This window comes from Podarcis pityusensis (genome assembly GCF_964106645.2).
Source record: "Podarcis pityusensis genome assembly, chromosome: 3".
Taxonomy (NCBI): Eukaryota; Metazoa; Chordata; class Lepidosauria; order Squamata; family Lacertidae; genus Podarcis; species Podarcis pityusensis.
In genome coordinates, this window is record NC_138026.1 from 90,638,006 (window position 1) to 90,663,769 (window position 25,764).

Sequence of the window (25,764 nt, forward strand, 5' to 3'; positions counted from 1 at the left end):
CAATGGCACCATAATTTTTTGGCGGTGGGGTGAGATGTGTTAAGATCTCAGAAATAAAAATAATGGTATATTTCACACTAAAACTACCATCCTAAACATTTCCCCTCCTGAAACAAGTCCTATATTGATTAATTTAGGTAATTTCTTTTCTATAGCATGTTTGAACCATATCCAAACTACGTAAGTAAGTCACTACACATTGTGCGGTGGCTTGAATCCATACGAGTTATTCTGAGGATGGAAGCCAGGGGTGTGGTGGTGGTGGTTATTCTAGATTAATTAATGCAGAGTAAATGAGGCTAATCTTATCTACATCTCCTGCCAAAATATCCAGGAGTTCTGCAGTGGGTGTTGAATGGGAGAGACAGAGCCAACAAAACAGTTCTCGTTCCAGCCTCTGAAGGACCCGGAAATGCAAAAATAGGTTTCGTTACATTTCAGAGACAGTGCTAAAGCTATCACTTGAAAATAATTGGGAAAAGGCAAAGCTATTCTCAAGGGGGGAAAGCAAAGAGATGTGGGCAGAGCTGGGCGTGTGGCGCATAGCTGTCAACTTTTCCCTTTTCTTGTGATAAATGCTATTCGGAATAAGGGAATCTCCCTTAAAAAAAAGGAAAAGTTGACAGCTATGATGTGGCGCTCGTCATTTGGGAGGAAGGATAGTTTAGGGCACTGGGTAGGAGGCAGCAATGTTCATCTCTTTCCCTGCCATTGCAACCTGGAATTTCCCAGCCATCTTGAGACAAAACATGGCTGGTTTTCGGCTGAATCCAGCACATGAGGGTAGAACAATTTATACAGATGGCCAGGCTCAAGCATGAGCAGAAAACCAGTTCTTGTCTGGTGTTATTTACCTTGAGTATTACGAAACGAATGCCTGGAGGTTCTGGAGGTTGTGGACTCCTTGTATCATTTACAAGTTTCTGTGTCAGTGATACCACAACATTGGAATTTTTCATGTCCGGCTCCTGCACCTGGATTAAATACCGAGGATTTCTGGAAAAGGCACCTGTTGCGAAAAACAATGATTTCTGTTATCAGACACATGCAGCAGAGTAGTGTGGATCAAGTGAGACGTCCCTCCTTTATCGCTTCCTTTTACATCTGCCTGCTGCATGCATGCCTTCATAGGATCGTGGTCCTGTGGGAAAGGCAATTCCTTCAGCCTGTCAATGTCTCTAGCAGGCACTTAACCTGCCCTGTTGCAGGAAGCTAGACATTCTATTTAAAAAGGTAAAGGACCCCTGACAGTTAAGTCCAGATGCAGACGACTCTGGGGTTGCGGCGCTCATCTCGCTTTACTGGCCGAGGGAGCCGGTGTTTGTCTGCAGACAGTTTTTCCGGGTCATGTGGCCAGCACGACTAAGCCGCTTCTGGTGCAAAGGTACACCGAAACCAGAGCAGTGCACCTTCCCACCAGAGTGGTACCTATTTATCTACTTGCATTTTTGGCGTGCTTTCGAACTGCTAGGTTGGCAGGAGCAGGGACCAAGCGACAGGAGCTCACCCCGTCACGGGGATTCAAACCCCCGACCTTCTGATCGGCAAGCCCAAGAGGCCCAATGGTTTAGACCACAGTGCTACCCGTGTCCCTTAGACATTCAATTAGTGGTTACTTTATAAGAAGCCCTGATCCTCAGTTCTACCAAATACAGGAAGGCAATACATTCTCTGCATACAGCCAGAGATCCCTGCTAAACAGATTCCTGAAGTAGTAGCATTGTTGCAGGCTGCAATCCTTATCTATCAGGTGGAGGCAATCTGCATCTCTTGGCCTAATTCATGCAAGGTGACAAAGGCGAAGAATGGGTAGGATAAGACAATGGATTGACAGAAAGGTGTGAGAGAAACCAGAACATGGCCCCTAGCAGATTACGCCACAAGCTTGCGCAGCATTTTCTTCCACTCCTCCCCACCCTGCAGCCACATGTGCTTGCAAGATCTCCTCTGAAGGACCCCCAACTGCCCCACAGCATATTTTGAAGCAGTAGGGGGCTCTGTGGGGCAGGGAGAGAAGCAAAGTCTTATTGTGAAATTGAACGTCTATTCCACTTGCACAAAAACAACTTAGACTAAATTCTATACAATTACTATATAAAAATAACTAGTTGCTGGATTCTTGCAAATCTGGTGGCGGCATAAAACAATGATAAATTTCTGGATAGAGGAGGAACTGCACGTAAGAAAAATGAAAACATCTTATGTTTTACACCACAAGTAGTAGAACTTTATTTTTTAATTTTAAAGAAGCACAACAGTACAAAATAAAACACGTTATGGATAAAATATAAGCCCCAATGTATTTCTTACAAGACTGAAAATAGTATATAAAGGTTGTAAAGCATGGCAGTGGCCATATATATAATATATATATATACTTGGTGAGAAAACAGGAATTTCTTAGCAAGCCATAAAATTATGTTAGCAAAGAACTGAGGAAATTCTAAAGCAACACTGATTGAAGAGAAGTGTAAAGTTTCCATGGTTATGATTATGTGCAAATTAGCTGTACTGATTAAAGTGTGGTCTTTCTGAAGAACAGAGAAAATGGTTCAGATTCCACAACAGAATGCATACACCAATTTTAGAAATGGCTGTTATGTTATATAAATTGTGAAGACATTTGCTGTTTGTATGTTTTCACATGCTGTATTTTAATTTTTGTTTTCATATGGTGAATAATAACAAGTTTAACGAATCTAGACTTCAGATAGAAACCCTTTCGCACAATGCATAGACAACATGCCCAGGCTGCAATCCTAAATTCACTTTCATGGAAATAAGCCACATAGAGTTATTCCAAATATCCTAAAGCAAAACTTGAAGAGAATCCATGGGCTATCATCAAAATGTGGTCAGTCTCCAGACTTGCCATATACAGCAGCGGAGCAAACCAATTGGGCGCCTGGGGCGGCGCATGTGCCCTGCGCCCAGGGGTGGGGCCAGCTGCCCACAGGGGCATTGCTGGGTCTCCAAGGAGTCTGCCTGCCTCCTCCCACTCAGCCGCCCTACAGCTGAGGGGGAGGCAACAGGCGGACGTTTTGGGGCAGGCGCGGAGCCTGTGGACGCTCAAGCCACCGCATCACTCCCAGGAGAGATGCGTGGCTCAGGCGCACTACAGGCCCTGCGGTGAGTGCTGCCCACCATTCTGCCACCTCCTTCAGTGGTGACACCAGGGTGGGCTGCACCTACTGCAGCCTCCTGGCTACACCCCTGGCCATATAACCAGGACATCCGCAAATAAACAGTTGGCACTGCTTACAGAAAGTGGCTGGAGATACTAGATCCCCACCGAATTAAGTACTGGGACAACTAAGCAGAAAAAGGATAGGAGTATGTAAATAATAGCATAGGAGGCTGATTTCAGCGGGCTTAAGCATGCCTAATTCTGTGCATAATTCTTATGCGATGTGTATATTTCAGATTTGAGATCTCGCAAAGAAAACAAGGTCTGGGATTGAAGCTGTAGGTTCTGTTGCTGAACAGCAACTGCCCTGCAACACTGAACATTATTTGGGAATCCAATGTGGAAGAGGAAATTGTAGCAGAACCTTGGGAACTGCAGTTAGTTAATTTCACAAGCATGGATCAAAAACTCAATTAAACAAACTGGGTTTATTGCCAGATCAAGTGTTCTGCTGAGGCTTGATGGACCTCATGATTATGGAAGGACAGAGGTCATAGGCAATTGTCATCTACAGATCTCTGTCTCCAGAGTGATTTATATGTTTCAAGATTTATATGTTACCACCCACTATGAGCATGTAATATTGTGCTATGTCTTTATAATCAAGCCTGTGTTAATTAAATATTGGTGCAATATGGAAATATAAAACATTGCTATGTTTAAAATTTTACTTTTTCAGTTCAGGTCCAGATAAGAAATTACTATTTTGAAACGTACTGTTTGAAAAAAGAATAGGAAAATAATTAAGGAAGGATACTTATTTTTACCTTCTGGGGAGAGCCCTTGAACCCATCTGTCAACATGCGTTTGCACAGACCACATGTTGCCCCTCTGCACTCCAAAGTCTAGGAAGGTTGGCACATTATTGCAAACATGCAAAAATAAAAAATGTTCTTGGAAATCTTCATATGACATCCTGATGGAACAGAAAATGAATTTTCAGACAGGCTTTGCATACTTCTACATTGTACAACAACTACACATACCTTTTCAATCCTGGTTTTGCAGCCCTGAGGACTTGAAATATTTTTGAAATGGAGAAGTGGAATTTGCATGGTGCTAGAAAACGAATGGCAAAAACAGTTGCTTGTGGTGAACAGCCTATAGATTGACGGTCCTTTTCTTAGATAAAAACTTTACCGATTGTAGTTTGGGGTTGCATACATCAACCTATCGCTAAATAGAACTTTTCAAGAGCGGAACAACTTCTGCATGTGCAGTTGTACTTTCCTTCCTCTCCTCCCCAATCTGCAATCTGTTCTAAGGTTTCCCCCGGCTCTCTGGAGCATTTTTGGGGATGGCATGGGTCATGTGCTGTGGGAGGAAGGGCAAAGTCCCCTTGCACAAGTTGAAATTGTTCCACACAGATATTTATTGAGTTGAATACAGCCTCTCATCTTTAATATAAGTGTAGCAGGACCCTGAAAATAAGAGTGGCTCACTGCAAGAAGATTATTATTAATTCAATTTTTATCCTACACTTTCTCCCAAAGAAGCCCAGATGGCAACATATGGAGATTATTACAGCTTGGGGGCCTTAAATCTAGAGCACAGAGAATCACAGAAAGACAAATTGTGAAAATACCAGAACTCGCCGTTATCCTTGTCTTCATACAGAGATTTCTTGTATTGCTTCGGGACTCGATCCCATTCCATGGAACTACAAAAGAGGACAAGGCCATATGAAATTAAAAATTAGGTTCCTAATTTGCCCAAATGAGTGAGATGGGTGTGACCAAGCAGGGCCTGACAAGCTGGAATCCCTTTGGAAAGGTTCGTTGTAAATACACCAGCAGAAGAGCAGTAAACACATTTCAGTTTATGAAACACAGAATCATAGAACCAAAGAGTTGGAAGGGACCCTGAGGTTCATTTAGTCCAACCCCCTGCAATGCAGGAATATGCAGCTGTCCCATACAGGGATCGAACCTGCAGCCTTGGCATTATCAGCACATTCTAACCAACTGAGCTCTCCACACCCACATACGAGCATAATAGAAATCAAGAGCACGTAGACAAATAAGGGTTACATGGAAAACAAAATAGAATATGAATATGCAGCTTAACTTTTAAACATTGCTCTAAACAATAAACAGCTAAAGAATAAACAGCTTAACCATTGCTAAGTCCTACATCGGCTCACCTAAACCCCACAAGCCCTCTAGTTAAAGCTTATTACATTTCCCCAGCTGTCTTAACTACAGGGTGACTCAGTTTAAGAGAAAACGTTACTACAGTCCTGCTTTAAAATTCCAAGAAGCAGGCTCCTGTGGTCTAAAACACATCTTACTAAAGAACAGTTCACAATCTTTCAGTTTGCGATTGAATCAGTTCATTTTTTTATTTTTATTTTTTAAAAAGAAAACTTCACAAGAACTTGCCATCCTTTTAAGGCATTTTTCTCCTAATATACACATTTTTTGTGTATTCAATTCTCCCTAATGCAATGCATCCTTTTTGCTATTTTCACCAAGATGTGCCTTTTTATGCACACGTTTTCCTAACAGGCACATTTATTTATTTTTTGGCACATTGCTTGATTGGAGAACTGTAGCGCAAAATTTAGAGAAGTGCAAATTGCAAAAAGATCGTTGTGTTTTGGTTCACACGTTGCTTCAAAAAGTGTGATTGGCAAAAGCCAACAAGCTGTATGTAAATTATAAATGTCTGGATCTGTATTACTGAAGCCTAATGTTCTATAGCAGTAAACCATTTTGGACCTTAAGCTGCCTCCGTGTGGTGACTGAAACTGGGGTCAACTTCCACTGCGTGGGTGTGTCACCCAGCGCTGTCTTTAGCATATGCACCGCCGGGGTGCAAAGATCTGCCCAGCGCCCCCAAATTTAGTTTAGCCCCCAAATTAACACCACCACACTTAAATTTCTAAGTATTGTTTAGGCACCTACTTAGAAGAAACATCAGTTGTGTCAAAGGTGCTGCTGACCCCACTGCCACATAGCAGCTCAATACAATACGTAACATAATAATTTGATGTAAGAGTTAATTTCGCGTGCACGGCTCTGTTGAGAATGACAAACGCCGTTGTTGAGTCTGACAGGCGCCGCCATTGTGAATGACAAGCGCCAGCACCAGCATGGCACGTCTTTGGTAAATGAGCCCACAAAGTCGGAAGCCCTTTATTGAAACAGTAGGTATACATTTTGGTAATACTTAGGTACAGTGGTACTTCGGGTTACATACGCTTCAGGTTACATACACTTCAGGTTACAGACTCCCCTAACCCAGAAATAGTACCTCGGGTTAAGAACTTTGCTTCAGGATGAGAACAGAAATCGCGCAGCGGCGGGAGGCCCCATTAGCTAAAGTGGTACCTCAGGTTAAGAACAGTTTCAGGTTAAGAACAGACCTCCGGAACAAATTAAGTACGTAACCAGAGGTACCACTGTATATATGTACAGTATTTTGTTTTTCTAGCTTGATCAAAATTATTTATTATTTCATAACAGGAGATAGTTAAGAGCTTAGGTAGCTTCAGCAGCGGGCGCCTGGCACCCCCCAGAATTCAGCACCCGGGTGTCCTGCACCCCTTGCACCCCCGGGTAAAGACGGCCCTGGTCTCACCTCAGATCCCCAACATGCTTCTCTCTGCCACTCCATTTTATCCTCACAAACAGGTAAGTCAGGTTAAGACCTTAATAGCAGAGTGAAGATTTGAACTCTGGTCTCCCAGGTCCAAGCAAATTAGATTGACAGACTTGCATTGGTTTGCTATGTGTCATGCATTTGCTGTTCTTTTCGAATGTGTGATTCTATTTTGGATTAAAACTTGGCACAGATCACTTTGAATGTTCTGAATGCACCGAAGCTGCTTGATGGCAGGTTGCTAAAATACAGTAAACAAAACTGAATCTGATGCACTGATAAAATGCTACAAAAAAAAGAGAAGCTTGATAGAAATGCTCCATCACATGAAGACTGCAATATGTACATTACCATATGTATGATATTGTGATTGCTTTGGGGCAGCATTTTATCAATGTGCATATGTGTATCAGTACTGGGGGCAGGGAAAATCTAATGGGGGAGGGGGGAATAAATTCATTAGCTTGTCTCCCACCCCTGGTTCTGCTATGCATGAATGGATTGATAAAACACTGCCCAAAAAACAGTCATGTAGCTGAAAGCTGCAGTGTATGAACAGAGCTCAATATAAAATTCAGAAATTAAAAAAAGAAAGAGAGAGTGATGGATGAGTACATATGCATCACTTCTACTTTGGAAAGAAGACCAGAAATACAAATTCCAAGGAGAAATTCGGATGGGGTGAATTTCAGAAGCATCACTCATTTCTTTCAATGCTTAGTTCTTCCCCCAAAGCTTAACATTCAGCCACGAATGGGCACTGAACAAATTGCCAGGAGTAAGAAGCTACACACTTCATTCTTATGTCCTGAAAAAGCAACTTTGTTGTTCTGGTGCTTAGAATGTCATACAATGAAGAGAATGAAACAGTTTCTGTTGGTTTCAATTGTCCTGGATGGCACTTTGGCATTTTGCTGCGAAAGTCAAAGCAGCACACACCACGTGCGCACACACTCAGGTGCAAGTGCACTCTCTCTCTCTCTCTCTCTCTCTCTCTCTCTCTCTCACTCTCACTCACTCTCTCTCTCTCTCTCTCTCACACACACACACACACACACTGCCCCTAAGTCAAGGTGCACAGTAGCCAAGACCTGCCAAATCATTTTGGTGCCTGAGGCAGAAACTCCTACAAGCACCTCTCTCCCTCTGCGAGAATAAAAATGCAACAATAATAAATAACTCAAAATGTACTGACTTTTCAGGATACCCGAAACCAGCTGCCTGAGGTGACCATCTGACTATGCCTAATGGTACGGCTGACCCTGGATGTACTTTAATAAAGAAATAATTCTTTGCATCTTTAGCTGCTGATATTACCTCTCAGCAATACCACCACACAGACATTGCAATAGCTATCCAGCTGTGTTAATTCTCAAGCTGCAGTTTTATAATTAAGTGATAATTGTGTTGTATGCATAGCATTAACCAAGCAGAACTCAAGAATTGTATTGATCCATGCAGTTTAAGCCTGCTCCACCCAAATTTCAACTGTATTGAGATTAGAATTAAACTTTGCAAAACCTGGGAAATTACTATAATATACTATACTAACTATACTATACTATACTATACTATACTATACTATACTATACTATACTTCTTAGCTCAGCTTCAGTCACACCAGCATGTAGATACTAAAGAACACTATTCAGGAAAGATTACTTTAGAAGCCCAGAGGAAAAGAAGATGGCTATATAAAATCGTAAAGCAGCTAGTATACTGTTGCACGTATACTGCTCTTGTTTTTCAGTTTTCATTTGCAAATTCAACAAAGAGAAAAAAAGGAAAATTAAGGATTATGAATACTGTACAGGAGCATATTTTCCAGATTTTTAGCTCTGTGGTAGTGGGTGAGGGACAAATCATGGGACACCACCCAACCACTGGTAATTTCTTTTAAGTCTTATTGATCTCAACCATTTCATGCTTAAATCATTCGTAGTGGAATCAATGAGACATAAAAGTGCTTGATTTTGATAGACTGCACCTAGGGTAATTCTAGGGAATTGTTCTTAGGTGTGAGGAAAGAAGAAAAAGGAAATAGCATACCCAAAACGAGAGCCGGTTGGGAAGGGCCATGGCTCAGTTGAACAGCGATTGATTTTGCATACAGAAGGTTACAAGTTCCCTGGCATCTCCAGGCAGATCTGAGAGAGAACCCTGTCTGAAATTTTTGAGAGCTTTGGCTAGGGTAGGCAATACTGAGAGAGATAGTCGGGTGGTTTAATTCAGGATAAAGCAGCTTCTTATGTTCCTATGACCAGAACATAAACTGCAGAAGATGAACTTTGGAGGTGTTGACTAGGGCCAATGGGGGTCCCCCAAAATGGAAAGTGAATTTTTGAAATGGTTTTGGGCAGTAGAGGCACAATAATATTACTTTGATGGCAGCCAGCAGAGGCAGCTTTTCTCCCCCTCCCTTGTTCATCTTAAAAAATAATAGCTTGGCCACTGCCTGTGGTGGTAGCAACAGCAGCAATGAAGTCCTTTTTGATGGCAAGCGAGCAGGTGGAGTACAACTCAGGTGAGATCCAGCAACCATCTTGCTCTGCTGCTACTGCCTACCTCACATGGATGTCACCATTTTAGCCTCAGCAGCATCAGAGGCCAAGGAAGGAAGCTGCAGCAGAGCAGAAGAGTCACTGGGGAGCTGCCTCAGTCTGTCCTGCCTGTTCCTCCGAGGCTTGTCTGGGTCACAATCTGGGCAATCAGCAAAGAAAGAGGGTGCACAGTTTGGATGCGCTTTAAGGCGAACGGGGAGGGGTTGGCGAGCAAAAGTAGCAGGGGCAGCAGCCTCTAATGAAATAAAGCTTTTGAAACCATACCGATCGCTCCATGCTCCAATCCACTCCTTATGGCCATAAGGATTCCAAAGTCTAATTAAACGTTCCTTCATACCCATATAGGGAACCTATTAAGAAGAAAGAAAAAGTCAACAGTGGCATCTTGTATATTGGGGGTGTTTTGTGGGGGAAAGAGACATGTGAAAGCTTCTTCTATTGTATTTTGGGAGGCTCACTTTAGTTCCTAACTTTGTCTGCATCTAAGGAACAAAGGATGTGAACGGCCACACAGTGAAGTTGCTTAAATCCCATTGCCTTCAATAATAAGCCTTACTATGCACAAGATGGTAGGCAATGCAGCTTGTTTTTTTAATTATGTGGAAAATGCATTATTTTTACAATACACAAAACAAAAACTGCCTAGTAAAACATGGGAGCAAAATAAAAATAAGTCCTGGAGCACTTATTAAGCACTAAATAAGTCCTGTACACTGTTGTAGCATGATTGAAACTACCTTATTCACACTTATGGAAACAGTATGTGAAATGAAACACAACTATCCTTCGAAATCTGCACTTCTCTGAATTTTGTGATGCAGTACTTCAACTAAATGTTTGTATATTGGGAGAAATGTGCATACAAAAATGTGTATATTAAGAGAATTTATTGGTGAAAACAGCATATAATAATAATAATAATAATAATAATAATAATAATAATAATAATTTATTATTTATACCCCGCCCATCTGGCTGGGCTTCCTAATAATATGTGTATATTAGGTAAAATGCGACCAAAATAATGGTAAATTTTGTTTGTTTATTTGTTTGTTTGTTTGTTTTACAGAAATCAGGAGAAATGACACTAAGATTAAAGATAAACTGAGATAAACTAAAATTGACAGATTCATTCATCTTTAACTGCAAGTTACCTGCTTGTTAACACGGAGCATAAAGCTATTAATGACTACTTGCCATGATGGCTATGTTCTGCCTCAAGAGGCAATAGGCCTCTGAATGCCAGTTACTAGAACTCAAATGTGTGGCAAGTGCTGTTGCACTCTGGTGCCGCTCGCAGTCTTCCCATGGCATCTGGCTGGCCACTGTGAGAACACACTGCTGGACCAGGTGGGCCATTGGCCTGAATCAGCAGGCTCTTCTTATGTTCTGATGATGCCCTGGATGGGAGCACTACTTTAATACACGTGGAACAGGAGTCAGCGAGTTTGGTCAGGTTTACAAAAGCATTTACAGTGGTACCTCTGGTTACATCCGCTTCATGTTACGTTCTTTCAGGTTTCTGCGGCGACCCGGAAGTACCGGAAAGAGTTACTTCCGGGTTTCGCCGCTCACACATGCGCAGACGCGCAAAATGACACCACACGCGTGCACAGAAGCAGCAAATCGCAACCTGTGCATGCACAGATGCACCGCTGTGGGTTGCGCTTTTTTCATGTTGCGAACGGGCCTCTGGAACGGATCCTGTTTGCAACCAGAGGTACCACTGTATTGGCTTTGGGTATGAGCATTCAGCTTCCTAATCAGGTTTCTTCAGGCCACAAATAAAGCCAGTTATAACCTACAGACACAAGCAGGAAATTAAGATCTTCACATAGCCCACATAGGAGTAAGGAAGCAGCATCAATATATAGAAACTATATTGTAGCTTCTTTTAAGACATGCTGCTTTCTGTGCTCCCAGTTGTAAATAAATTCGAAACACGAGAAGCTTCCATAAATCTTAGAAGGTTCTCACCTTGAAATGTAATCACTGAGTTCTGGGTTCTGTTCTCAGCTAGATATTAACAAGTATCTCTGCCTCTAACAGCCAACTAAATAATGTCTGTTCAGTCTTGATGTGCCTTTTCCTACTGAGACTTTACTCTTTTCCCATACATTTCATTTTCAAGTTGCCACAAAATCTTACAGCTGGCTTAAGTCACTGAACTCTCATCTATTTTTCCCCCATAAAACGATGCAGTGCCAATGTTGTCTTATAGGGGAGAAACAGGCTAAAATTTCAGACCATTCAATTATTGGGAGCAAGAATCATGAAATCAATTCTTCTTCTTTTTCCTTAGGGCCAAATCAGACATGCAGTCTGACTGCTCTCCCCACCCCACTCCCTGGTTTTCTGATGATATTGCATGGAGAATGTTCAGGATACAAAGACAGTCTGCAGCCATTTATGCAGTCCTGTTGGCTCTTGCTGCAGGTTTGAATGGGCTGCAGGATGTTTTCATGCATAGTCCAGTTCATGCAGTTCATGCAAAACTTGTGCAACCCCTGGACACAAAATAGATCACATGGGGGGAAATGTAACCATTTGTGCAAGTCCTTAGGTATTTTTGCCTTGGATATTTTGCTGGCAAGACTCTAACCAACAGACTCTCAAATGCACAATTATCTAAGGAAGTTGAGGAAGGGGCAAGACAAGGAGGCAGGGCCTCAAGGGCTAAGTGGGAAGCTTTCAAATGCTGCATTTAGCCTGGGGACTGGAGATTTCACATCCCTGGGTTAGAGTAAGCCAAGAGCATCATGAGGTGTTTGTTTTTATATCTCTGTTGAGATAAATCATGGGCATATTATCTGAACCACTTTGGCTCCTAGTTTATAGTTAATGGTTAATGCATTATCACCAAAGTTTATAGTTTAACCAAAGTCATTATAATTATAAGGGTTTTTACATTAAAAAGAGAATAGGCTAAATCATAACACAATGAACGCAATTATCTCTTTTATTTAACACTCTGCATGCCACTGGTGTGATTTGTGCTCCTTCCAAACAGTAGTCTATGTTTGGGGTCTCCAGTGTGGTGCATCATGACTTCTTCATATCACCCCCCACAGTGCCTGCCAAAGCCCCCTCACCCTATCAATTCTTTTATAGAAAGGTTTTTGGCTTTTTTGAGGGTTGGGAGAGCTGTGTGTTAGTTGTGCATTGCCTTCTTTTTCACTCGTGTTTTAGTAGAATTTCTGGGGTGGAGGGTCTTGCCTGTTTTGTTTGGGAGGGAATCTAAGCATTACCCAGTTTTCTCCTGTGAAATGGTGATTTTGTGGTGGCCCCAGGCCCGAAATAGTTGGAACCCCTGTTCTATGGAGCATTTACACCACCTGATTCCCAGTTCTTTCTCAAATGGGTGTGAGCATTATGGCAACTATTAACTACATATCATTCATAAGCAATTGTAGGCAGCGTATGTGTTTGTGTGGTGATGTGAGGAGTACTAAAGTTGCAAGGGAATGTCCTATGCCATCACTTGGTCCCCTTGGGCAGCTGACAGGGCCCAAGCAAAGCCCACAGCCACTGTGCCCTTTGGACAACGAGGTCCAAGAGCTTTCAGTTTAATGGTCTTAAAGTTTTCCCCTGTAGGGCATTAAAGGTAAAGGGACCCCTGACCGTTAGGTCCCGTCGCGGACAACTCTGGGGTTGTGGCACTCATCTCGCTTTATTGGCCGAGGGAGCCGGCGTACAGCTTCTGGGTCATGTGGTCAGCATGACCAAGCCACTTCTGGTGAACCAGAGCAGTGCACAGAACTGTCGTTTACCTTCCCGCCGGAGCGGTTCCTATTTATCTACTTGCGCTTTGAGGTGCTTTCGAACTGCTAGGTTGGCAGGAGCAGGGACCGAGCAATGGGAGCTCACCCCGTCGCAGAGATTGACCCAGCCACCACTCCCTCCCCCCAGTTACCACCACTCCCTCCCCCCAGTTAAGCCCACAAGTGTAGGAAGGGGCCTGGCACAGATCATTTAGTCGAGGACCCTGCAAAGAGAGGTATCTGTATAATAATGCAGATGCTTAACAACGCACAAAGGTCTCTTGTTCGAAATAATGATCTCCAGTTTAGCTCTGCAAAGGTATTCCATCACACAGCCCTTCTCTCTTTTGCAGAATGTTGTAGTTCCCGGAAGAACTACACACCATGTTAGTGAGCATTCTTAATGCTGCAGAAGGAAGGCAAGCCAGAGGATTAGTCAAGGTCATTGTCCGCTTTGGCCATTTCTTTTGTCCTTGTTGATATGAGCATCGTAAGTGATGATTCTGGGGGATGAGCACTGCACTCACCTTGAAGGCAGACCCACTTACTGCAGTAAATCCTTTGCTTTCTTTTGCCATTGCTGGATTATTACTTTCTGCCAAATTGATCTCCTTCCCCAGAAGATGATATTAAAATTTGGGGCAAGGGAAGGGTGTACGCTCGGGAAAGATAAACCTCGCAGGTGAAGAAAATGACTTCTTCATCCAGCTGTGAACTCTTGACCCTGCACTTTAGCATATTCTGAGCAATGTCTCTTTCACAGGGCACTTTCCCACAGCAAGTGTTTTGTGGACTTGAGGTTGCTCATGCCTTTAAGTTTTGTACAAAACGCCACATTACACTTTCCGTATTAAAACACTGCCCCGTATTTCCTTCCTTGTTTAACCTGGATTTTCTATTTCCTTTTTAAAAATTATGTGTTTTTTAAACATATTGGATTATCTGCAGAAATGGTAAACTGTGTTTAATGCTATCGGGTGGTGCTCTTGCATCAATACTTTATACCTCAGAATTAAATTAACTCCATGGATTCAGCCCACAGAAGTGTCCGTTCATTTAATTTGTTTCGGCCTCTTAAAACTTGCCTGAGGCCTTTTTCTGGTAAGTGGGTTATCTTCTGCCACATCACTGGCTGAACCAATGAGTGTTAATTATGAGCTCAGTGTTTCATCATTCTTGATAGTTTCCTTAAAAACGACTAACTGGCTGTGTCACCTTGCTAACTTTATCATTTCTTTACTTCTACATAAAGCCACCGGGTTTCAGACATTTCAGGAAGGCAGGAATGAAATTATGTGATCTCAGTGACGCATGGAGGTCTAGATTAGATCAACGGAATGTTACCTTCTGGTCCTAAAAGCAATGAATTATGAACATGGGGATGGAGAACAGCGGGCCAGCTGCCAATTAGGAGAGAGGGCTGTGGGAAGAAGACAATTAAGAAGGACAGAAATAAATGTTTCCTCTCTCACCTCTGCAGTCTCCACAACAGTGTAGGCATGACCTTGAACAATTCCATTCTTCTCGTTTACGTTATTTTTCTGAATGGAGAAAGGACAGCTATAACCTCTCTAAAAGCATTAGCAAACATATTTTCATTTGATCCAATGGATGTGGTTTGTTTGATGAGGGGAGGGCCAGGGCCAGGGCCAGCCAAATACATTTTGCTACCTGATGGCAAAGGACACGATGGTGCCCCTCACCCATTCCCATGTACAAAAGTTGACTGGGGTGACGGTGGACTTTTCTTTTATTTCTTTCAATGCTATGTCCTCCTCTGCACTTGAGGGCATCAGGCTAGTTTAGTGGGGTACAAGGCAGGCTGTGTGGTACATATAGCTCTGTCCTCCAATCAAAGGAAGCATTCAGGGGGCGCTCAGGAGGAACAGTAATGTTCCAAACCACAGCCCTCCCAGCACCTGCCACCTGAAGCATTTGCCTCACTCTGCCAAATGGTAGGACCGCCCCGATGGAATCTCCTTTAACGGAAGGAGCTCAGTCACAACTGTTTTAGAGATGCTGCTGCTACACAACAGCCTGCACAACTTGTGACTGACATATACTCAGCTAAATGCAGACCAATGGTCTTTTGTTGCCAGATGCTTGACAGCCTCCCGGCTTTGTTGTCAAAGGCAGCAAAAAACAAGAGGTTTACTGAGCTCTTGTTTTGCAGGGTCCAAGCATGGGCAGGGGTTAATGGGTACACTTTACTGGGGCCAAAGGGGTCCTGCAGATCCAGGGGGGAAATGTGGCTGGATTGTAGCTCACACTTGAGGATGCCTATTTCTCTGTATCTCTGTATCTTAATGGTGCGTCAAGATCCCAAACAACTCTGGCCCCAAATGCCTGAAAGAACGCCTGCTTCCTTACAGACCCCCTTGGGTGCTCAGATCGGCATAAAGGGACCCTCTTGCTTGTTCAACCTCCCTCAGAAGCTGGCAGGTTGGGGTGGCCCAGGAAAGGGCATTCTCTGTGGCACTCCTAGGTTGTGGAACTGCTGGGCACTTTCATTATATAGCTTTCGGCAAATGCTGAAGACACACCTCTTTTGACACTTGAGAGATGTTTATTTTCAGGACCTACCTTATTTCTTCAATTTAAAGTTGTTCTAAGCTGTTTTTAGTATTGTGTTTTAATTGCTGTAACTTGCCCTGGGACCTTGGGGGTAAAGCGTGGGTAATAAATTGTAGTAATAATAATAATAAGAGCACCGTGTCTTGTAAGAACTGTTGCAGATCATGACACTGAGAATTTAAACAGAGAAGGCCCGTGAGTCTGTGTCCCTGGCCCTCCTCCAGAACCATAGAAATGGGGGTGAAAATTGAGTGCCACACACTACCTGGCTGCCAGGTTTACTTAGCATGGCTGTATGACACTTTGCTTGAGGGGAAAGCATTACAAGTCTGGCCATAAACCAACAAAGCAAAGGGATTCTGCATGCAATTTTGAGGGGAACAGGTGAACGAGACCGATTCTCGCTGCATCTTCTTATATTCCAGTTCCTAGAGGGGGGTAAAACCACTTCTAGCTTACCACTGGAGGAGTGACGCATCCCATGAGGCAACCTGACTTGGCAGCGGCCTTCACTACCTCATACAGGTAAGAGGAAGGGCGAGGAAGGTTCAAAGATATCTGGACCCCGCCTGTGAAGTCCACTAAAGCCTCAGAAATGTAGCCCATGTGCAACTTCTGATAGGAACCGTGCAATCTGGAAGAAGAGAGAAGACTTTGAGGTTAGGCCAGTACCAGGTTTAAGAAGGTCCTGTGAAAGGTGTCCTCTAAGACCAGCATGCCCCCCTTTTAAGCTTGCCAATGTTTTTTAACATTGGGTGCACAGTGAGGTGAGGAAATGGTCAAGACTGGTCGGAATGCCCATGTATTGGGGCCCAGAGGCATTCTGATGGGGAAAAGAAGGTGAGCGGTTGCATACCCTCCAACATTTCGCCAATGAAAATAGGGACGTCCCATTCCATAATGATAATTTTACTATTTATACCCCACGCATCATACTGGGTTGCCCCAGCCACTCTGGGCAGCTTCCAACATATATAAAAACATAATAAAACATTAAACATGAAAAAAGACCTTTCCTATACAGGATTGCCTTCAGACGGCTATGGGATCGGATAACTGCATACCCTCCAACATTTCGCCAATGAAAATAGGGGCATCCTACCATACCCTCCAACATTTCTCTAATGAAAATAGGGATGACCTAAGGAAAAGTGGGACATTCTGGGATCAAATCAGAAACTGGGACGGCTTCTCTAAATCAGGAACGTCCCTGCAAGATAAGGGCACTTGGAGGATCTGATGTTGCAGTCTCAGGTTCACTGCACTAGTTCTTTGTTTTTTTAAGTTTTTAAGTGAAAAGAAAGTTGGCAGTACTACAACCCCCCCCCCCCGGGACCCATTCTTTTCAATCATGCTGGGTGCTGGTGCCAGGCCTGGACAGCTGGGAAGGAAAGAAGGTTATTTCATTTTATTTATTTGTAAGGTCATAAAAGAAAGATTAGGTTTGATGGATAGAGAAGATGAGGCAAGGAGAAGATACATTTTTTACAGGGACATTTCACAGCATGTGATTTAAAGGCACAAAGGCATGAGGGAAGGGAGTATACAGCGATGGCTCCCCCCCCAAAAAAAACCATTTTTTGTAGCATGTGAATAAGTACATCAGCAAGGTTAGTGAGTGGGGCTCTTTGAAACCGGCTGGAAAAAATATTCCCCATCAGGAAATGAGTTGTAATCTAAAAACTGCAAATGGGAAAAGGACAATTTTGACATTTTCAATTTTTTTATAGGAAAACAGGAATGACAGATAACTGTTTTGTGATGAAGATTTCTGGTTCAAAGCAATATGTATCCTTAAATTGCCAATTTAATGCAGGCGTATTAGAAAACCTGGTTGGCAAAGGGAATATGAAGCTGCCAAAGGGAGCAGGTTGCCTGCAGCTGGTGGAAAGGAAGAAGGGGCAGAATGGGAGAGGGATTCCCTCACACAACACCACATCCCACAGCTGCAGAAACACTTCAGCTACCAGATCACCATGGGTGTGTCACTTTGCATTTCTTAGTACATAAAGCATTGATCTGATGTGTAGAGATCTTTCCTATTGTACTAAATTCAAGAGGGTTCTGGAAGCTTCTGTGTGTGAAAGAAACAAGCAGAAGGTTCATGATGTTTGGGTTATACCTTCAGAGAAGCTGAGTACAATTGACTTGAACTGGTTTTCTTATCTCTTCTGTCAAGGTCATGCTGACTGTCAAAATAAGGCCAGAAGGATCCTGGGTTTCACTTTCACTTTCTATCTCTCTTCCTTCTGGTGTGGTGTTCTGTACATAGTATGCTTAGTGTTAAGGTTTAGACTTATTATAAGTTATTGTAAGTTTAAGTGAAGTCTGCTGCAACTGGATTTCTTATGGACAGTGCCAATCCTGAATGTATTCGATTTCTGACCATTATGCTCATTTGCCTTCAGTAGCAGTAAAGCTCTGCTGGATAAAATATAATCGCCTCTGGTCTATTTTGGGGGAATCCTGCAACGTGTTTAAGTTTTTAGTCTGCTAACGATACATCTAAGTTCTGCTCTGGATCAATATTGAGTAGAATTCCATGACAGACTATAAATCTGTGGCCACACCAGGACATATATTACATTCTCAATGGGATCATGGGTATGTGAGCAATTAAGAATGGCTCAAACTATTCTGTACAGAGGCAATATTGTCCCTATGAGCTGGCTCCCATGGAAATCTCGAATTTAGAACCAGAGCTTGAATCTGACATTTGTTTTTACATTATCAGAGTTCTAGTCTTGATTTCAGCCTGGCAAAAACACTCAAGGTGCAAAGCAAGACCATAGAATTGTAGAGTTGGAAGGGGAACCAAGGGTCATCTAGTCCAACCCCCTGAAGTGCAGTAAACCAATGAGGGGTGTGGCCTGGGGAAAGTCCTGAGGGCCAAACGGAGAGAGACCTGGAGGGCTGCATTTGGCCTCCAGGCGTGAGGTTCCCTATTCCTGCATTGGACTATGTGTAAATCAGGATAGGAACTGACACACCAGTCCATTACTGGTCCCTGTCAATTTCCTATTTGTTCATTTATAAATCCCTTCCATTCTCATTCCATATTACTTTGTGTTTACAGCATTTAAACATGCATGAAAATCCATATTTAAATGGTATTGAAACAGTTTAAGATGAAATCCATTAGAAATTGTACTGTTTCTTTTTTGAGTCAAGAACTGCAAGACTGAGTGGAATTCAAAGGGAAATTATATTCTAATCTGTGATTTTGTCTAGATTTGCGAATTTGGTTGGTTCTCTTATTAAAAATGCAAACTAAACAAAATTATCCTTTCTTTGTAAATTAGGATACTAGTTGGCCTGATCTATACCGCCCAGACAAATGTACAAATCAGAACATAGATAGCCTTCAGATCTCACACTTAATTGATTTTTGCGATGCTTTAGCATCAAAATGCATATTTTGAGCTAGATTTGTGAATTTGGTGTATATTTTATGAGAAAGTATGTTAAAACGTGCATTTAAATGAGAATTTTTAAAAAGCAGATAAATGTAGAAACTGGGGCGGGGCGGATTTATGAATGGACACATAGAAAAGTGACACAGATAATCTGTGATAACTATAAAAAACTGATCTCTTTATTTCTAACTGTTATAAAATAACGATTCTGAAAAATGGGTACCTGATCCTATGGTTATATAACACTATTTCATGAAGCATGAAGAAAGTTAAAGAAAGCATCATAAAAATGGTCCTAAGATACACTGTGTTTGGGGATACTTTCGTGTTTTGTTCTGCAGTTTAATCTTGAAGTCATCCCTAGGCAGGCTTTGTACAGTGCTGAAATTTTGCACACAAACTCCCCATTGCATGCCACATTCTGAAGCAACCACCCTGGTGGCATATTTGCAATCTTCTAACTTCGAAAACAATTTGCCACTGTTGCAAAGAGATCTGATAGAGATGAGAAAGCATACAAGCAACGTTTGGAATTAAGCACGGCAGATATATGTACAACATGAGCACTAATCTCAGATTCCTTTTCGCTGTTGTTGTTGTTCAGGTCATTGAGCGTTCATCAGATAGTAACAAGACTGGCTACCAGAAGGCATCTTTCAAGCCTTGTTGCCTTATCTTGGGCTTTTGATTGCGAACGCAAAAAAAGAACAAAAGAACAAAAGAAAGAAAAAGGAAAGGAAAGGAAAAAGACAAATCGGAAGTGACTGTAGATAACAGGAGCACATGGCATTAAAACTCACAGTAAGCACACTATCTGAGTAACACAGAGACTCAGAAAATGAAATCCATGGCTAATTGTATTTTAAAATAATGTTCTCAACCTAAACTGACAAGAAAGGAATTTACAGTATACACAGGGGAAAACCTTGTTGCTGAAAATCTCATAAACAGCATCTCTTGCCATCTTAATGAAATAGCGATCTGGAATGAAAACGCTGCTCAGCAAAGTGGTACCTGAGTCAACTCTTTCTAAAGAATGCTTCGGTCTCTCAAAATCAGCACTTTAAGACCAGCTCATTACCTGACCTTTTGTGCTGCTGCCACACTCCCTGCTTTGTTGTTTTGCAGGGATGGGCTAATTGGAGTTGTAATCCAAAACCTCTGGAGAGCACCAGAGTTGGCAAAGATAGGAGATGGAGAAGGAATACAGGCATAGATTTCAAGATAGGGATTAGGTGGTTATATAACCAGAAGCAAGGTTTTCCATCCCCATTCCAGTAACTAAGGCTATAGTCCTACGCTCACATAACCTGAGATTAAACCCCATTGAACTCAATATACATGTAAACCACTAAACTACACCAACAACATGTGGAGCTAACATTTGACTACAGCTTCTGCCACTGCAGATATACTTTGCAAGTGTTTGTTACTTATACGAACCACAGAATAGTTGTCTGTGATCCTCCTCAAGCATGGCACCTTGGCACAGGTTCCTTTTACCTAAAGCATCCATCGCTGGGAGGTCACAATCATTAAACAGAGCATGAAAGAGAGAAAGGTTCTATGAGTATTTACTTGGCATAGGCTTTTTCAAGCAGTGGCGGCCAGAATTCATTTCTGCTCCGGGGATGAACGGATAAGTATTCTCCATTGAGAAAAGGCAGCCGGTCATCTATCACCACATCCAGCCAGTCTCCAAGGTACCAGAACTTGGGGAACAAAACAAAAACAAAAATAGAAGAAGGATAAGCTTCTTTTATGAAGAAGATGAATTCCTTCTAGGCCAGGTGTGGGGAACCTTTGGTCCCCCAGATGTTGCTGGACTATAACTCTCATCATCCCTGGCCATTCACTATGCTTGCTGAGGCTGATGGGAGTTGTAGTTCAGCAACATCTGGAGGGCCAATGGTTCCCCATATGTTTAATGTTTGATTTTGTTTGTTTGATTTGTATTTTTGTTGGAAGCCTCCCAGAGTGGCTGGGGCAGCCCGTCAGGTGCGCAGGGTATAAGAAACAAATTTTTTATTTAATTTTATTATCCTAGAAAAGAGAAAGTGCCGTACAGTTAAGCTACCCTTATAGCATGCGTGGGTTGTCCACAGCTAGCACTTTCCCAGCACAGGAAAGCTTTCTGACTGAAAACTCTAAATGCCAATCCAATGAGTACACAGTAAACTGTGTTCTACTAGACAATTGGTCCTTCCCACTCAATATTGTCTACCTCAGAGGTAGTCAACCTGGTATTCTCCTGATCCTGTGGACTAGCACCTCCATCACCCCTGGTGTTATGTATTGAGTGGTCTGTGTTTGCCTGAGCTTGAGTCTGGACTAAGGATTCTGAGCTACTGTGTTCTGATTCGATACATGATATCCAATCACAGAACATTTCAGGATTTCGGCCTCTGCCATTGGCCCTTAAACTCTGAGTCATGATTCGCAGCTTGGAAGTTTAGACAGCCAATCGCATTGGGAGTGGAAGTGGCCCAGGCCTTCAGAAATGTATATAAGCAGTTGTTTTGACCCTGCTGTCCAGTTCTCTTAGTTCAGTAAAGGTTCTTGCTGTTATCACTGTGTCTTGTGGGAACCTACCTACACTTCACCTACCATTGGCTATGGTGGCTCGGGAGTTGTAATCCATATTTGGAGGCCACATTGTTGGCTACTCCTGGTCTATGGATGGGAAACATTTGGTGCTCGAGATGTTATTGAACTCTAGCACCCATCAAACACAATCAGCATGGCCAACATCTGGAGAGTCACAGGTTCTCCATCTCTTGGCAATGACTCTTCACAGTCACACTCTTCTTCAGACAGGGCTCTTTCTCAGCCCTACCTGAAGACTGCAGGACTTGAACATGGGACATTTCCTATGCAAAGCATCCGTTCTGCCACTGAACTGCAACCTTCCTCCATAGGGTCCTTTATGCCCCATGTGCCATTTGCCTCAAATGGTGTGTTATAGCTGCTTCTTTGGATCCAGTTCAGCCTCCATACGAACCACAACCAGCTCAGAAAGTCTGTTTCTCAGCCTCCTATGGACAGAGAAGCAGTTGACAAATTGTGATGTTATTTTCAATACTGGAATGCTTGTTTGAGCTTGTGAAGCTTTGAAAGTGCCATACCATTTTCATTCTTTAAACTGGGTTTTTTCCCCACCTGTCAATAAGCTCTTCTAATTGCAATTTAAATTACTATTTTTGTGGAGCATTTCATTGATTTGTAAGAAGCAATGAAAATTAAAAGAAAAAATGAGCTTAAGGGGACTGTCCCTCTGCCAATTAGGTGGCAGGAGGCAAGGTATTTGAAATTGCCAGATTTCTTTACTCAAATAGATTCAGAATTATGACATCTGTTTGGAAGAATAAAACACTAATAGAAAGAAAACAAAATGGAAGTATCCCCTTTCTTACTGGTTCTGCAAAACCATGCTTCCTTAGAGACAGAAAGGAGTAAGGTTGCCCCATCTGCTCTGCTGCAAGACCTCTTCCATCAGGTTCCACCTTCCCTCAACTGTCTCATAACAGGAGTAATTCCTACAGGCTGCGGGAGAAAGGGGAAGCAGCCTCTCTTAGTCTAAGCCACCTCGTATGTCAGGCTTCGGGAAATTGGCTTCCTCCCCCGTGTCGTGTCAGTAAATAAGCAGATCAAATGAAAGTCTTACCAGTTAGTTTCTTTAATAAACACAGCGAGAAACAAAAGAAAGTGGAGGGGAATGCTGCCCAAAGACTGTGAATCTGTTTCAATCTCTCTCTTCCAGTGTTTCTTCTGCTAGCTGTTCCCCACCCAGTATTTCCTAGCTTCTGCCTTCTGAACTATGCCCCTCTGCAAACCACTGTTCTAAATCTATACTGTCCTCCTCCTCCTCCTGGGAAGATTCAAGGTCAGGGGGAGGGAGTGGCTCCTACCATTCTTCTTCAGTGCACTCCTCCTCAGAACAGTCCCTGACATCATAGGGATGTTGTGCATCTGAACCCACAGGTATGATTTACTTAGCTGTAATGTTGCAATAATACACAAGTTCTCAGAGAAGGCTGGAAACAAATTATTTTCACACAATAAGGTCAATTGTCACCCAGTTCTCTGTTGATCTTCCATTGCAATTAACTACTGATTACATATAATTTGCTTTCCGATTTCCTTTGCTTTTTTGAAATTATTGGGGGGGGGGGTAAACAATATTCCTGTTCAGTTTTTTTAATAAGAAAATAGAGAACAAAAGCCCATCAAATATTGATATCTACTGTAAAATAAGATTGCCATAGTAAGCTATCCTCTGTCTGTTGAACGGTTGGAAAGGAGTCTGCTGGCCACTTAAGCAGCTGGATGGTACAGGTGCTCTTCTAGCAAATTCATGTGAATGAATTTGCTGAAGTGTTTCAAGAAAGAAAGCAAAGATAGAGTTCGCTGGGGACAAACCAAAAGATCCATTTTTGCAATCATTAGCAGGTTAATGTAGTGTGTCATGCCTTTGCTAACAGCATGGGACAAAATCTCCATAGTTGCAGCATCAAGATATAAATTGATGTGTCTGGGATAAATTTGTCACAGTTGTGGCTATAACTTCCAAGGCTGGGGCCTAGGAAAGGAACAAGGGTGAACAGAACATGGCCATGTTTCAACATGAAAGGGAAATGAGGAATACTGGGGCAATCCTGTTAGATGCTTCATTCCTTCTTTGCTTAACAGCATGTTCCTAAGCAGAGATCATCTGAATAAAATGCAGTTTTGTGAATATTTGCCACAATATCCAAGCCATCCTAAAATCATGGCTCTAGTACCAGGCTGTTTCCGAAGTACAAACAAAAACGGGATTGTAAGCTTCCCAGGGTAGATCATTGGAGTTGCTTTGGTTTTGAATCCACATCTGTGATTAATGTTGATGCTGAGTAATAATTTCCACTCCTTATACGCAGTGTTTTGTAGCATTATCTTCTTTTCCCTTTCCTCTGCTCCCTGTTAAAATGTAATTTTGCAGAAAGTGGCCATAGCTCAGTGGTAGTACGTGTAGGTAGTACATGAAGACAAACGGTCCCGGGTTCAGTGTCCAGTTTCTCAAGGTAGATCTGGATAGGTAAAGGACCCCTGGATGGTTAGGTCCAGTCAAAGGAAACTATAGGGTTGCGACACTCATCTCACTTTCAGGTCGAGGGAGCAGGTGTTTGTCTGCAGACAGCTTTCCGGGTGATGTGGCCAGCATGACTAAACCACCTCTGGCACAATGGAACAGCACGACGGAAGCCAGAGCACATAGAAATGCTGTTTATCTGCTTGCACTGGTGTGCTTTCAAACTGCTAGGTTGGCAGGAGCTGGAACAGAGCAACAGGAGCTCACTCCACCACGGGAATTTGAACCGCTGACCTTCCAATCGGCAAGCCCAAGAAGCTCAGTGGTTTAGACCACAGCGCCACCTGCGTCCCAGAGATCTGGATAAGACCCATCTGAAACCATGGAGAGCTTCTAGACAATGTGAAAAACATCAAGCTACATAGTTCAAAGATTGGACTCAGCAGAAGGAAGCTCCCTTTGAATTCCTGGGGTCCTGGAGCCAGCAAGGGTTACAATCTAATGGAGATTCTATTGTTGAACCAGCCAGGCAAGCTTCTTGGTGAGTTAAGGGCAATAGTTGCCACCTAAGTATGGTCTTTAAGGGATGTGGGTGGCGCTGTGGGTTAAACCACAGAGCCTAGGACATGCCGATCAGAAGGTCGGCGGTTCAAATCCCCACAACGGGGTGAGCTCCCGTTTCTCGGTCCCTGCTCCTGCCACCCTAGCAGTTTGAAAGCACGTCAAAGTGCAAGTAAATAAATAGGTACCGCTCCGGCGGGAAGGTAAACGGTGTTTCTGTGCACTGCTCTGGTTTGCCAGATGCGGCTTAGTCATGCTGGCCACATGACCCGGAAGCTGTATGATGGCTCCCTCGGCCAATAAAGCGAGATGAGCGCCGCAACCCCAGAGTCGGTCACGACTGGACCTAATGGTCAGGAGTCCCTTTACCTTTTCCTTTAAGTATGGTCTTTAGTATAACAAAGAAGTTGCTCCATGCCAGAGGTCAAATGGGCAGGCTCTCTCCCTCACTGGGTGGGTAGTGAGAAATACAATAGCCAGTGTGTGTGAGAGAGAGCTAGGCTAGAGGCTGCAGGCAGGAACTGAGAGAGAGCTATGCTTGATTTCTGATTGAATTCAAGGCTGTGACTATGGGAGAAGCAAGAATTTTGGGGGGCATTTAAGCTGTGAGTCCCTCCATCTTAGGCTGAGGTTGCATATACGTGTAAATAAACCATATTTCATAAAGGCACCACAGTCCTGGTTGTGTTCCTCATTCAAAGCAAGCAGGATTCTGGGCACATGCCTGGAACTCCTGGAATCTCACACCATTGGTGATTGGGGTGGCTTGCAAGAATATAGTTATGGCTGGTGCCACTGGCCAAGGGCCCCTGATCTAAGGGGTGCCCACTGCCCAAGCCTGACATACTGCCACCACCAACCTAGGGTATCTGATTTAAATGCAGAGTGGGAAACCCTATTGAATAGTAAGAATTCTATTCTTGCCTGTATGCTCTTTTGATTTAATATGCTCAAGAATCATCTACCAAAAAAGGGTGGCTGAAGTTTGAAACAAAAGGCAGCATTTGATGTCTCTCCAACCTTCTATAGCTCC

The 25,764-nt window shown here is 42.9% G+C and overlaps 1 protein-coding gene across 3 annotated transcripts in view; it reads right to left on the reverse strand.

Moving 5' to 3' along the window:
- CAPN13 (calpain 13) overlaps positions 1–25,764 on the reverse strand; it is an 87,390-nt gene that overhangs the window by 35,401 nt on the left and 26,225 nt on the right. For all 3 annotated transcript variants that reach the window (XR_013984518.1, XM_081000167.1, XM_081000166.1), the window contains 7 exons: positions 20,681–20,814; positions 16,146–16,320; positions 14,585–14,653; positions 9,616–9,701; positions 4,773–4,847; positions 3,955–4,103; positions 855–1,009 (listed from right to left, as the gene is read on the reverse strand). Coding sequence is in view for 2 of the 3 variants with exons in the window: in XM_081000167.1 (XP_080856293.1) it covers positions 855–1,009; positions 3,955–4,103; positions 4,773–4,847; positions 9,616–9,701; positions 14,585–14,653; positions 16,146–16,320; positions 20,681–20,814 (843 nt within the window). In the remaining variant the exon portion in view is untranslated. The remainder of the gene's footprint in view (positions 1–854; positions 1,010–3,954; positions 4,104–4,772; positions 4,848–9,615; positions 9,702–14,584; positions 14,654–16,145; positions 16,321–20,680; positions 20,815–25,764) is intronic.